General features: G+C 43.2%; 1 protein-coding gene across 4 annotated transcripts in view; it reads right to left on the bottom strand.

Annotated features, from left to right (window-relative positions):
* Positions 1-14,587, bottom strand: part of PPP1R13B (protein phosphatase 1 regulatory subunit 13B) — an 83,240-nt gene that overhangs the window by 26,620 nt on the left and 42,033 nt on the right. For 3 of the 4 annotated variants that reach the window (XM_027521923.1, XM_027521926.1, XM_027521924.1), the window contains exons 3-4: positions 9,773-9,892; positions 5,334-5,410 (exon numbers count right to left, since the gene is read on the bottom strand). In XM_027521923.1, coding sequence (XP_027377724.1) covers positions 5,334-5,410; positions 9,773-9,892 — 197 coding nt within the window. Of the gene's footprint in view, positions 1-5,333; positions 5,411-9,772; positions 9,893-13,699; positions 13,800-14,587 lie in introns of all 4 variants that reach the window. The other variant, XM_027521927.1, reaches the window with a different exon arrangement.

The following is a 14,587-nucleotide window of genomic DNA, read 5'->3' on the forward strand; positions in this document are numbered from 1 at the left end:
GTTTATATTTTAATTATCCTCTTTTTAAAATAAAATGTTAACCTCTTGGTGAAGAAAGAATCTCATATAATGGTATTTTATTTTGATAAGAATGAAAAAGGTAAGCATAAAAATGTTATTAAGCTATCAACCCCAAATGCACTATAATCAGATTTTCAGTAAATAAGCTAGCTCAATTTGCTAAAAGTTAGACGTAAACGGGGACTTATTGGCTAATGTCTCATTTGTACTAATTATGTTGAATCACAACTAAGAAAGCCAACAAAACAAAGTATGCTTGACAAACAGGCTATCAGAACTAGATTTTTTAGATATTAACTACAACCCACTTGATAATTATGGTTAAAAGCTTTAGATCACAAGTCAGTTGATAACATGGCTTTAGTCAAATGTGTTTTCATCTCAAGTAATTTGTTTTATATATAATTTTGAAATTGGTTCTGCAATAATTCATTTATTAAAAACATATAATAAGGTTTCTTAACACAAACCATTGTAGACAATTACGCAATACACTTGTCTTCCATCTTAAGCCTCTAATTATGTTTTTATAGATATTTAGTTTTTCAAATATTAGTAAAAAGACTTAGCTTTATCTCCCATTTATTGTACTGTGAAAACATTCTGCCAACATGTGCTAAATGTATTTTTCCAATACGTGCCCCAAACTATCAAAGACCAAAAATTTGTCTGTGAAAACAAAAGGATTCATCACCGCACACAGTATCTGTTCAGTTAATGACCCCTCACTACCACAGTTCCTAGAAAATGACGCCATTTTCCAGACAACTTTCTTTGGTATAGTGACTCATCCAAAACACATCAGTAAGTGCTGTGTTGCTGTTCAGTCGCCAAGTGGTATCCGACTTTGCAGAGTAAGAAGTGACACTGTGACACCAGTTTCAAGCAAACAGTTGGTTTGAACGAAGCGTGTCCCATGTGGCTCCGCGGGAGGGGACCCTCGGGAGCTGGGCAGCTTTCCCCAGATGCCACGCCCCCGTGCGCCGCCCCTTCCTTCGTGGCTCCTGTGCTGCATCCTCTGGTGGGGGGACCTCACAGCCATGACGACGGCCATGTGCTGAGTCCTGTGAGTCCTCCGAGCAAACTGCTGACACCGAGGGTAGTCCTGGGACCCCCGGATACAGGCACACGCATTAAGGATAAATCAGTTTGCCTTTACACCATAAAGTCAAACCAGATCTTCAGAATTCTATTGGACAAGTGAGCTCCGAATGCTTACGGCAGTGTGTACATATAACCTGGACGTTCCCAGACGGGCAGAGCAACAGTGTCACACGAGGGCCTTCAGGCCCACCTCACACTTACTGAATGAAAAGTTCTGCCAGTGGGGCCGGGGCCTTTGTTTCTTAGACAGCTGACTTTGTGCCCTGCACTGCGGGGAGAGCAGTTGCCTCAGCAGCTGCTGGCAGGCATGGGGCACACAGGTTCAGGTGCTGTTATTCTAGGTCCAGGGTACACGGCAAAAACATTTTTGGAGAAGGATATTTTTAACATCTTATTAACTTTAAAAAATGCACATAAAAGTGCTTTGTAGACAATAAAGTGCTTCACAAAGGTAACATATTATTAGGCTTAAAAGGCAGATGTGGTGCCATAAACACCGTAACCTCTTAGACGTCATGCTTCCAGCACAAGAGTCACGCCTCCTCACCAGCTCCCAACCTTCCTCTAATTATAAGCTCGCATGTAGGCTGCAAACACAGCTTTAATTTTGGTTTCAGGTTTCAGTTTTGTTGATCTTGACACGTAAACATCACCTCCATGTTTACAACAAACAACCTCATCCTGGAAAGATCAAGGACCCATTGCATCGAAACTCACCATACTGTTACTGATCTCCTTTCCTCCTGAGTCCCTTTGGTTTATTATATACACACACACACAGTCCCCGCCTATTTGATATACTTATTTCTCTTCCCTGAAGTTCAGGCCACAGGAAATCTTAGAACACAAAGGGATCTTCAAGATTCTGTTGGACAGCTAAGTTCTGAATGCTTTGGACAGTGGGTACATGCATCCTGGAGGTTCCCAAACCTGGCAGGGCAACAGTATTATATGAGTCTTCCAGGCCCATCCCAGCCTTACTGAATCAGAAGTTCTGCCTGTGGGGCCTGGGCCTTTATTCCTTCAGACTTTCTGAAGCACATACGCCTGCCAGAACCCCACAGAGGTTTCAGACTCAGAGTGCACCAGCAAGTCAGAAGGCAGGAATAGGAAAAGGATTTGTGGAATGATCTTTAGCAACTGGAGGGTAAGGAAGGAGAATCCTTAATCCTGACAGGAGGAACAGTTCTCCCTGAGTGGCACTCAAAAGGAGAAAACAATCCAGTACCCCACCTGGCCCTACAGTGGTTAGTATCTGAAAAATCTGAAACACCATTAAATGCTTTTCAACTTTATAACTAGTGTATAAAAAAGTACTCAGTTCAGTTGCTCAGTCGTGTCCAACTCTTTGTGACCCCATGAACTGCAGCACACAAGGCCTCCCTGTCCATCACCAACTCCCAGAGCCCACCCAAACCCACGTCCATCAAGTCGGTGATGCCATCCAGCCATCTCATCCTCTGTCGTCCCCTTCTCCTCCTGCCCTCAATCTTTCCCAACATCAGGGTCTTTTCAAATGAGTCAGCTCTTCACATCAGGTGGCCAAAGTATTGGAGTTTCAGCTTCAACATCAGTCCTTCCAATGAACACCCAGGACTGATCTCCTTTAGGATGGACTGGCTGGTCTCCAAGGGACTCTCAAGAGTCTTCTCCAACACCACAGTTCAAAAGCCTCAATTCTTCGGCAACGCACACATCCATACATGATCACTGGAAAAACCACAGCCTTGACTAGATGGACCTTTGTTAGCAAAGTAATGTCTCTGCTTTTCAATATGCTATCTAGCTTGGTCATGACTTTCCTTCCAAGGAGTAAGCGTCTTTTAATTTCATGGCTGCAATCACCATCTGCAGTGATTTTGGAGCCCAGAAAAATAAAGTCAGCCACTGTTTCCACTGTTTCCCCGTCTATTTGCCATGAAGTGATGGGACCGGATGCTATGATCTTAGTTTTCTGAATGTTGAGCTTTAAGCCAACTTTTTCACTCTCCTCTTTCACTTTCATCAAGAGGCTCTTTAGTTCTTCTTCACTTTCTGCCATAAGGGTGGTGTTGTCTGCATATCTGAGGTTATTGATATTTCTCCCGGCAATCTTGATTCCAGCTTGTGCTTCATCTAGTCCAGTGTTTCTCATGATGTACTCTGTGTATAAGTTAAATAAGCAGGGTGACAATATACAGCCTTGACGTACTCCTTTCCTATTTGGAACCAGTCTGTTGTTCCATGTCCAGGTCTAACTATTGCTTCCTGACCTGCGTACAGGTTTCTCAAGAGGCAGGTCAGGTGGTTTGGTATGCCCATCTCTTTCAGAATTTTCCAGTTTATTGTGATCCACACAAAGTCTTCGGTATAAACAAAGTATAAAAGTCTTTAATTATGCTCAGATAAAAGCACACAGATATTATCAGCACTGACAACACAGAAGCACAGCTGAAGAAGCTAGAAGGGAGGAGGGAGATGGAGAAAGGGGAGGGGTGCTGAGAGCCTCGTCTTACGAGAAGGGAGGTCCAGAGACATGGTTTCAAGGCGACTGTACAAATAAACAGAGATATATCATTTAAAGTCACGATGGTAATCGATAAAAGAAAGACAATTGAAAGCCAGTAACATGAAGCTGGAAAGTAGAGGGGCAAAGTGCCTTGCTCAAATTCAGCTAGTTAGAAAGTTCTGAAGCCAGTGTCTGAAGATGGGCCCTCTGCACTCCAGGCCCGTTTCTCTCACCCATGTGTGACCATGCCAAGCACTGTGCTAGGCAGTAACATGCCGAAGCTACACGTCCAGTGAGGGCAGAGCCAGAAAAAGAAATATTCTTCAGCCTGAAAACTATTTGGAAAAGTTACTATGAAAATTTCCAGAAAAGACCATGATTAAAATTTCTCTCATTCTTCATTCTCCTCTCATTCATTCATCGTCATTCATTCATTTCTGCTCTTTCAACACAAATTTCTTAAAAAGAATCCATCTGCTTGGACAAACTTCTTCCCCTATAACCAATGTTAGGCCTTTTCTCCAACTCTACATCAGATGACAAAGGAAGTCCTCTCTCCTGGAGACACCTATGATGACTTCAACCCATCAGCCATCTTGTCTTTTAAAACCTGACGGAGGATCAAGACATCAACACTGAAGACACAAAGCGAGTCTGCACGCCTGTCTCAGTCCAGAGACGAGCCCATCTGCCTCCGGGGGACGGAGCCCGCGGCTGCGGTTCCAGGACCTGCCGTGGCAGCAGCACGTAGAGGGCATTGGAGGGCACTGCTCTGCTGGAGACCACCCAGTGCATGGGCACAGTGAGGATGATGAGACCAAGACCGCTCAGGCTGCTGTGTCACACCTTCATAGAAATGAGCAAAATACTCGACAAAGATGACAACTTCCACTGTGAAAACACACAGGGAAACCCAAGGCAATGGGGCTGAGGGGCCACAGCGGGGCGCTCTCTCACACACAGCTCTAGACACCAGTGCAGATCCCAACCCAACAGGAAGAGGCGTACTGTGTGTCCCCAGAGGAAGAAACACCACTCACGGCCAACTGGCAGAAGAAGAACCACCTCCTCCTTGCCTGGCAACAATGCAGCTAAGGAAAGGCCACCAAACTTCAAACTCCCAGTTTCCTCCAAAAGACTTTTTCTTGATAACAGCCCCTCCCAATCTCCCCTTCTCCTCTATAAAAGTGTTTCCTCTTGTTTCAGAGGACTTGCATGTGGCTGTCCATAGCTGCATGTCCTGAATTACAGTTTTTTGCTGTTCCCAAATAAACTTGTTTTGCTGGTAAATAATTGGTAGTTTTACTGTTTTAGGTTAGTACTACTCAAAAAATAATTCTTTAAAAATAAATTATACAGCTTCTCTGGTGGTCCAGTGGTTATGAATCTGCCTTGCAATGCAGGGGACACTGTTTCCATCCCTGGTCCAAGAAGAGTGCACAAGCCGTGCAGCAGCTAAGCCCGTGAGCCCCAACTCTTGAGCCCCAGTTCTAGAGTCCATGTGCCCCAGAGCCCGCGTTCTGCAACGAGAAAAGCCACCTCCACGAGAAGCCTCCACACGGGAACAAGAGCAGCCCCCGACGACTGCAGCTAGAGAGAGCCTGCACACAGCAATGGAGATTTAGCACAGTTGAAATAAATATTAACAATTAAATTATAACCAAAATTCATTAGTACCTATAAAAAGCAAACTTGTTCAATAAAATTCACTATTACTTACCCCATTTTCAGTGCGTTTTTCTCCAGGTACATTTGTTACATTTCTCTGAGTTCTTTGCTCCTGGGTCTGACGGCCACCTAGAGAAATGAGAGTCCCAAACTTACTAAAAGACATCCTGCTGTGCTGCTGCTAAGTCGCTTTAGTCGTGTCTGACTCTGTGCGACCCCATAGACGGCAGCCCACCAGGCCCCCCTGTCCCTGGGATTCTCCAGGCAAGAACACTGGAGTGGGTTGCCATTTCCTTCTCCAATGCATGAAAGTGAAAAGTGAAAGTGAACTCGCTCAGTCGTGTCCGACTCTTAGCGACCCCATGGACTGCAGCCTACCAGGCTCGTCCGTCCACGGGATTTTCCAGGCAAGAGTACTGGAGTGCACTGCCACTGCCTTCTCTGATATCCTAGAAAAACCATATTTTATAATTTCTTCACTTATTCAAATATTTATTGAGCACAAATATAAAATACCAGGCTGGACAGCTCAAAAATTAGTACAGTTGAAAAAATGTTTTATAATCAACATAAAGTTGTTTAAATGAATTTTTTTCTATATTCTATTTCAGAATCTTGAAACTGATTTATCAAAAAGTGTCTAACACTTAAAAATGGTCAAGATGGTAAATTTCATGTTATTTGTATTTTATATATATTATCTATTTTTATTAAAAATTAAAGCTTTTATTTTAGTAGAGACTAAAATAATGACCTTTATGAGAAAATAATCTAGAAAAAGAATGGATATATGTATACATATAACTAATTCACTTTACTGTAAATCTGAAACTACCATAGCATTGTAAATCAACTGTATTTTGATAAAAACTTTAAGAGAGACAAAAATAGAACTTATAATATCCAATAATTTAAAAACTGATGCACAAACTCATCTTCACTACTAGGGTTAAAACTGAGATGGGATACTATCTTCTGAATTCTCCTTTGTTCTATAAAAATATATATATTTTTTTAATTTTTAAGGGTTTCAAATTTAAACTGGCAAAATTCTCCTGCCATTACTTTTTTTAAAAAAGTGTGCTGCGGTTTTGTGCCAGGTGAGTCCACAGTCACAAACGGCTGTGCTGCGCTGGATGCCTGCTCCTCCTCTGCTCGTCTCTCACCTGATGCTGTTTTGAGAATTATCACACCCCAGAGCCTACTTTATTACTAAGAAAACATAATTTCAAAGGGTCATTAACCTGATGTTAAAATAAAGAGAAAAGAATAACATGTTTTCTTCTATTTCTTTCCTGCTACTTTGCAAGTTTTGAAGAAACATTATATTATGGAAAATACTGCCTCACCTTAAGCCATACATTCTCAGAGAGTGCTATCACCCCCAAGGAAGCAAAGACTGGCTCTTGGGAGATTAAAAAATCTTACTCTTTTTATGCATAAAGCCAAGCTACTGAGTACATAAGCAGACACAGAGCACATCTGATGGGGAAGCAGGGCAAGTAAGAATCCAATACCCAATGCAGGGCCCTTAGGGAGGCCATGAGTGAAAAACAAGGGTAAATAAATGGGAACGACGGAGCGTGCAACCAAACACAGTCACATGACACGCAACAGGCGCTTCATAACAGCTGTTCTCTGTTAGCAGAAATTACATATACACACATTCTGGAGTATGGTATCTACCAGTTTACAGGATAAATTAAACTCTTTACTGAAAGTAATAGTACTTCTTTGAAATAAGGTGCTCGGGTTAATTTAATATTCTATAATTGCTGCTTCTTCCAAACAATAAACAATCAAATTAGAATACTACAAAACACAGAGAAATTATACCAAGGGTCGCTTAATCTTTGATGGTGAAGAAGAAACGTGATGATTTTGTACTCCAAAGTCAGAAAACAGTAAGAGCTGCCATTTAGTGAGCACCGCAGCAGGACACCTCACTAACTGCCACCGCAACCGTGCGCACCACACACAGCAGGAAGCGGAGGCACAGGGGTGTGACGCCAGGCGCCCCAGCCCACACCCAGCCAGCAGCAGGACTAGCGTTGGACCCAGGCGGCTCCGCTCCAAACTCCACTCCATCAGCTCTGCACTCTAGCCAACGCCCTGCACGTGACCTGCGTCTCGTTCCTTTACACACTAGGCTCCTGTTCCCCCAAGTGTGAAGGTGACGGGAGGTGACGGGAGTCCTCCGCGCTCCCCTCTAGCTTCCACAGAGAGAATTCAGTCCGACTCTTTGAAGTGCGGGATATCCTCCACTTCTGCCAACGCTGTTATTAAACATTCTAGCTTTGCTGACGTGATGAGTGAAATACAGTTATCTCGCTGTGTTCCCTGCACTGCTTTCTTTAGGAGTTTATGGATGGACGTCTTTCCATATATTCCCAGGCCATATGTATTTCCTCTTTGCTATGAACTGCATGTTTGTATATTTTGCCCATTAAAAAAAAAAAAAAACTGGTTTTAAAAAACCTCACAAATAGGGACTTCCCTGGCAGTCCAGTGGTTAAGACTCCTTGCTTCCAAATCAGAGGACCTAGGATAGATCCCTGGTTGGGGAACTAAGATCCCACATGCTCCATGGCACGGCCAAAAACAACACAAACAAAAAGAAGCCAACAGGGATAATGTGCAATAAAATAGTCTTCTTTTGACAAAAAGATGTCCTTCCAATTTTTTTTTAATATCAGAAGTAATCCACAATCACTGTTAAACAACAAGTTAAGGGATTTTTTCTTAACTGTACAGTGTATATGCTTTCCAAAAAAAAAAAAAAGATTCCTTTATTTAAATTTTAATTAAAAAATGAGTAATTTATGGGAGACTGGTATTGGTATATGCACACTCCTGTATATAAAATAGATAACTAATAAGAACCTACTGTGTAGCATAGGGTACTCTACTCAATGCTCTATAACAGCCTATATGAGAAAAGAATCTTCAAAACGTGGATGTATGTACATGACAACCGCCTCACTCTGCTGCACACCTGAAACTAACACAACACTGCAATTCAACGATGCTCCAATAACAAGTTTTCAAAACAAGTAGTGTGTCCCCACTGTTCCAAATTCAAAAGGAGCAAGAAGGCATACTTGACCAGTTTCCCCTCTCTCCTTCCCCAGAGGCCAGCCATGTGACCAGAGTCTTGCTGATGGTTCCACAGACACTACACACACACACCAGCCAATGCAGGCCACGCCGCTCCTCTGTCACCTGTTACACAGAGGGCACCACGTGTGTACACGGTGCTTACTCAGGGAACGAGTGTAGGAGGTGGTTCAGGACAGGGCGCGGCACAGACACGCTCTCGTTTCTCCAGCCGACACCCCTGGAGGCACTAACGGCTGCCCCCGCCAGCGGCACCCCGTGAGTGACGCTGCAGAAGTGCCACTTGTATGTGTGCGGACACAGCCACGGGACAGACAATTCTCAAAAGCGAGGCTGCCGGGTGAAAAGTTTTATGCTTTTGTAAGTGTGGTAGATATTGCTAAATTAAATTGCCTTCTACAGAAGCTGCCAACAGTGTGGAAGACTGCCTGTTTCTCGGCGTCCGCCAACACTTGGTAAACGTTCTAATCTCTGCCATGTGACAGGTGAAACAGTGTCTCGGTGTTTGCCCTGCCTGTCTTTTTTAGGAGTACAGCTGGGCATCTGGCCATGTGTATTTCCTTTGCTATGAACTACATGTCTGCATATTTTGCACATTTTATTTTACTGGCTTTGTTATCATTATATATAAAGGTAACTAACCCTTTGCAATATGAGCTATATATGCTATTTCCCAGTTTATAATCTGTCTTTTGACTTCGCTTTAGGGTGGTTACTGCCATGCAGGCTTTTGTTGTTGTTTTTTAAATAACTGTTTGTCTTTTCTATTATGGTTTAGCGTCACACTGAAGTCCTGTATATATATACACACACACACAAGACTATGTGTATATAATAATAATATATATATATTACATTTGTTTTGTCCTTGTACCACAAGGCTTGCAGGGGCTCAGTTCCCTGACCAGGGACTGAACCTGGGTCACAGCAGTAAAAGACTGGAATCCTAACCTAGGCCACTAGGGAACTCCCCACTTAGGTGGGGTTCTTTTTTTTTTTTTATTTCTCTCTCTTCAAATACACATATATGTGTTTTTCAGAATTTTTATGATGCTTTCATGGTTTCATTTACTCTTAAAATCCAGAGATTTCAACCATGTGATATTTATCAAAAACAGTCCCTTCTGGCAGCAGAGCCACGCCCATGTTTCATGCATTATGTGACTGGCTCAGGATCCTGAGGAGGCAAGGGCTGGGAGCCTGAAAGTGTGAAGCATCATAAACGGCACTAACAGGGGTGAAACCTCACGAGACACCAACTCTCCCTCTCACCACCCGTGAGTTAACAGGGGAATAATTTAACGTTTATTCCTATTTTCCTTAAATTAACTTTCATGGCAAAAATTAGCAAATGGGGGGAAAGCACTTATCTACCTTGTTCACTGCTCTCTGTTGGGGAATCTTCATGTCGAAGGAAAAATTTCACTTCTTCCCTTCGTGGCCCCCACTTCTGAAGATGTTCATACATCATATAATCAAAGGGTATGGGACGCTCTAGGAAAAAACAAACAAAAAAATTCTTACTTTTCCCAGAGACAAACAAAATGAATCCTATCAAAAGTAAAAAATGAATAAAAATAAATTTAAATAAACGTACACACATATATATTAGAATTCAAGGATATAACAAGCACTAAATTTTAACTTTAATGAAATAAAAGCAAGACTATAAACACAAAGAAGTAATCATAAAAGCAATTTTGCAACATTAAATAGGGAACATTGGGAAAAATGTCCTTTATTATATTTATCATGAAGCAGGGTACCTCCCACTCTTTCAAAGGAACACATTAACAAACTGCCCAAATTTTATTATTCACTAAAATGTTACAGGCAGCAATCAGATGTACAAAGACTTGACACACACTTCGGGCAGTGCAGCCAGCCCACAGCAACACTTGCACCAGAACGTTCACAGCAGCCAAACAGTGGAAACAAAGCAAACCTCCACTAACCGATGAAAGGATAAATGCAACGCTGCATATCATACAACGGGTAGTTTCAGCCAAACAGAGGAATTAGGTATTGATGAGTGCTACAACATGGATGACTCTTAAGCAAGCTAAGTGAAAGAAAGCCAGAGCAGAGTCACAGACTCTATGATCCGATCTATATGGGGTACCTAGAAGAGTCAAACACAGAGCCAGACAGTAATAGAGCGGTCGCCAGGGGCTGGGGTGGGAGAAACGGGAGGCAGACAGTTCGGAGACGCTGAGAACGCCCTAACACCCATAAAGCTGCACCCAAATGGGGGGTTTTATGCTATGCTAATTTTATCTCAACTTAAAGGGAAAGAAAGGAAACCTTGAAATGTTCCCACTGCTGCTTGTGCTTGAAAGTGAGGACGGACACTGGCAGGTCTCGAGGCTGGGAGAAAACGGCCTGCCCTGGGAGGAGCGGGACGCAACTGAACTGCGCTTCTCCTCTCAACGCAGGAGCACGGCTGGGTGAGAGACCCCTGCCCAGATCAAGTCAGGAGAAAGAGCCGCGCGTGTGGCAGCCTCGTCATACACGCAAGATGTGATTTAATTTTCGGCCTGAGAGAAGGGCCAGACTTCCACAAGGAAGAAAACCCCGCCATTCACAGAAACACAACGCGCACTGTGCTGCTGCTGCCACTTCATCTTCCTACACGTGTAGGCAAGCTTTGTCTTGTTCAACAAACCTCGAAGGCAAGGACATAAATCGTCTCATCTTGGTTAATTCAACTCAGAACTGAGTATCTGTACAGCAAGAAGCAAGCACAAATTGAACACTGAAGAAGTATTCAATATTACCATTCCATATTTTGTGTTTTTTTTTAATTTGTTTAATTGAAGGATAATTGCTTTACAGAATTTTGTTGTTTTCTGTCAAACCGTAACGTCATTTACTTTTTGAAAGTAACAATTTTTGTGTTATAAAATTTTTTTTAAAAACATGTATATTCTAATGCTATAGCTGTGGAATTTAAGACTAATCATGTCCATCAGTTTAACATAAAATTTTATCTTAGGCCATATTTTTATTAGTATTGCTTTGGCTTACAGATTTGTTTCACATTAATTAAAATCAACTTATAACCTTCACTTGGGCTTCCCTTGTGGCTCAGCTGGTAAAGAATCCGCCTGCAATGAGGGAGACCTGGGTTGGAGACCTGGGTTTGATCCCTGGGTTGGGAAGATCCCCTGGGGAAAGGAAAGGCTACCCACTCCAGTAGTCCGGCCTGGAGAATTCCATGGACTATAATCCATGGGGTCCCAAAGAGTCGAACACGACTGAGTGACATTCACAAAATCTTCACTTAAATCTGAGCATAACTTCACCAAGTCTGAGCATAACTTTATAAATATTAAGTCTAACTTTTCCTTAAGCCAGTTATTTAAAAAAAAATGTTTCCCTTTATAAATAAAAACATTTTTAAGAAAAAATTAACTTTAAGAAAAGCAAACTGAGCTTCAGCAGCTTAAATAAAGGTTAACTAAAATGTTATTTCTGTTTTAAAGTGAAAACAAAACTACCCTGCACATATCATGTAATCAATACTATACCTCATCAACACTGTATGTACTGGAGAAATCTGTAAGACAACTTTCAGGCATTCTCGGAAAAGGCAACAAAAAACACCAAGTAGGAGACTTCACAAGAAGAAAAGCTGAAGGTCCTGCCTGCCCGCCTGATTCACATTAAGCTGACGCCCGGTGTGAGGAAGGGGCCAGATGAGAGCAGGGTAATAAGCGGGCCAAATGAACAGGCTGTTATGGGCTGGGCTGTGTCCCCTCACACAGAAACCCACATGCCAAAGTCCTGAACCTAGTCCTCCATAAGAATAGGACCTTATTTGGAGACAGGATCTTTAAGAAGGCAGAAAGTAAAAATGAGGTCATTAGCATGGGCCCTAATCCAATGTGCCTGGTGTCCCTTTAAGAAGAGATTAGGACACACACACACAGAGGGAGGGCCACACGAGGACATGGGGAGGAGGCATGACCATCTACATGCCATGCGGAGAGGCCTCAGGAGAGACCAGCCCTGCTGACACCTTGAAGTCAGACCACTAGCCTCTAGAACTGCAAAAAGATGGGTGAATTTCTGTTACTCAAGCCGCCCAATTTGTGGCACTTCATTACGGTTGCCTGAGCAGACCAATACACAGATCCACACAGAAACACTCTCCTCTCAACAGGGGACTGAAAGGGGCTTCCCTGGTGGTCCAGTGGTTAAGAACTACCTTGCAATGCAGGAGACTCGAGTTCGATCCCTGGTGGGAGAACCAAGATCCCAAGTGTGGTGGAGCAACTACTGAGCCTGCGCACTCTGTGCCACAGTGACAATCCCGCATGCTGCAAGTGAGACCCGACACGGCCAAATAAATATTAAAAATTTAAAAAAGCATTGACGATTATATTGGAGTATTCTATTTATGAACACTGATGACATGAGTATACCGTGAGTAACAGATGTGGTAATTTTATGCAAAGGGTTCTCCAAAATCTGAAAATCACTTGAATTGCTCCTCCAGGGTAAAAAGACTGAGAAAGGCCGTGCTTGCTCCCTTCCTTTGAACTTCATCCGCCACCATCTTGCCCAGACTTCGCTCTGCAGCTCCAATTTACTCAATGATGTGTTTACTCAGGGCCTGCTATGAGCACCAGGCTGGGCACTGCACGTATGACGGTAAACAAGTCCCCGCCTTCAGCGGTTTTAGTCCAGTGAGAGAGGAAGAGATGAAAGCCACTGTCCTGTTTTGATAAACACAATGACAGTACTGAAGCAAAGAGGAGAGACCTGTAACACCCTCTAAGACTCAAGGAGAGTGAAGGTTGGGGGCCAGGTGCTGGGGACTGCTCTAGACAACGGGAGCAGCAGGCTGTGACCGTCTGTTCTGCCGGGAGGCAGGCCTCATTCTCGATGAGGTAAAACCCCAGGCCATGGAGACGGCCATGGAGCCAGGGACAGCACCAACTCAAGACTCACGTAAGAGACTAGCATCCTCCAGCAGCCGGGACCACGAGGGCTCTCCCAAGCTAATACAAGAGGCCGACCAGGAATTAGAAGTGATAACAAGCAACAAAGGCAAGAATGCTGAGGCGAGAGAAGAGCGCACAGTGACAGAGCGACCAGGCTCGAACATTCACCCTGAAACCACCACTGCGTCATCCCTTCCTGTGTGTCAGGCTGATACCCGAGGACCTGGCCTCTTCTGCTACTTCGGTGATGGCCCACCATTTCTCAAAGTCAAGTTTCTCTTGAGAATGTTGTCCTTAAAGTTTTTACTCCAGATGTGAAGGATAACACAGAAAATATTTATAAATCATATACCTGATTAGGGACTTGTATCTAGGATACATGAAGAATTCTCACTGGGGATGTTGTGTACAGCACGGTGACCACAGTTAACATTGTAACTGCAGGTGTGAAGCTGCCAAGAGAGTAGACCTTAAAAGTCCTCATCACAAGAACACATATTCTGTAACTGTGTAGGGCAATCAATGGATGTGAACTAGACATACTGTGGTGATCATTTCACAATACACACAAAAATCAAACCATTACGTGGTACATTTCAAACATCATGTTGTACGCCAATTACACCTCAGTTAAAAATTGTTTTTAAGAAGTGTTAAGAATTCACTGATTATCCCTGAGTGTCCTTAAACACATCCACCTGGACACGTCTCAAACGCAGCATGTCCAGCTAGCCGCTCTTTTGCTCCCTGACGCGGAGTCGTGAGTGCACACTGCCCCTTCTTCCACTCGCTGCTGGAGCGGAGGCCTTGCCCATCTCAGCACCCCCGTCAACGCTGTCTGAGGGGCACACCCTGTCCATTCTCTTCTCCAGTCCTTCCTTCACACTGCTTCTCTCACCCAGCATATCTCATCCCAGCTCAATTCAACCTCTCCGTTAGAGTCTATGTTATTTTGCAGAATTTTCTGCATTCAGTAATCATATTACCTGCACTGATCTTCTCTGACCAGCTAGCATGACAAATCCTTAAATGTAAGAGCCAGCCTTAACTCTTCTCAATTTAATAAATATTTATTAAGGGCTTACTATTAATATTTAAACATATGTCCCCTTCCTCTTAAAACGTCCCTCCCAACCCACCCCTCTAGGTTGTCACAGAGCACTGGGTTGAGCTCCTTGCTATAACACACTTTTTTGAAAATAGCATTTATAACATCCTATCCCCATGTGATATAACGAGT

The sequence above is a fragment of the Bos indicus x Bos taurus genome, chromosome 21 (genome assembly GCF_003369695.1).
Source record: "Bos indicus x Bos taurus breed Angus x Brahman F1 hybrid chromosome 21, Bos_hybrid_MaternalHap_v2.0, whole genome shotgun sequence".
NCBI classification, from domain to species: domain Eukaryota; kingdom Metazoa; phylum Chordata; class Mammalia; order Artiodactyla; family Bovidae; genus Bos; species Bos indicus x Bos taurus.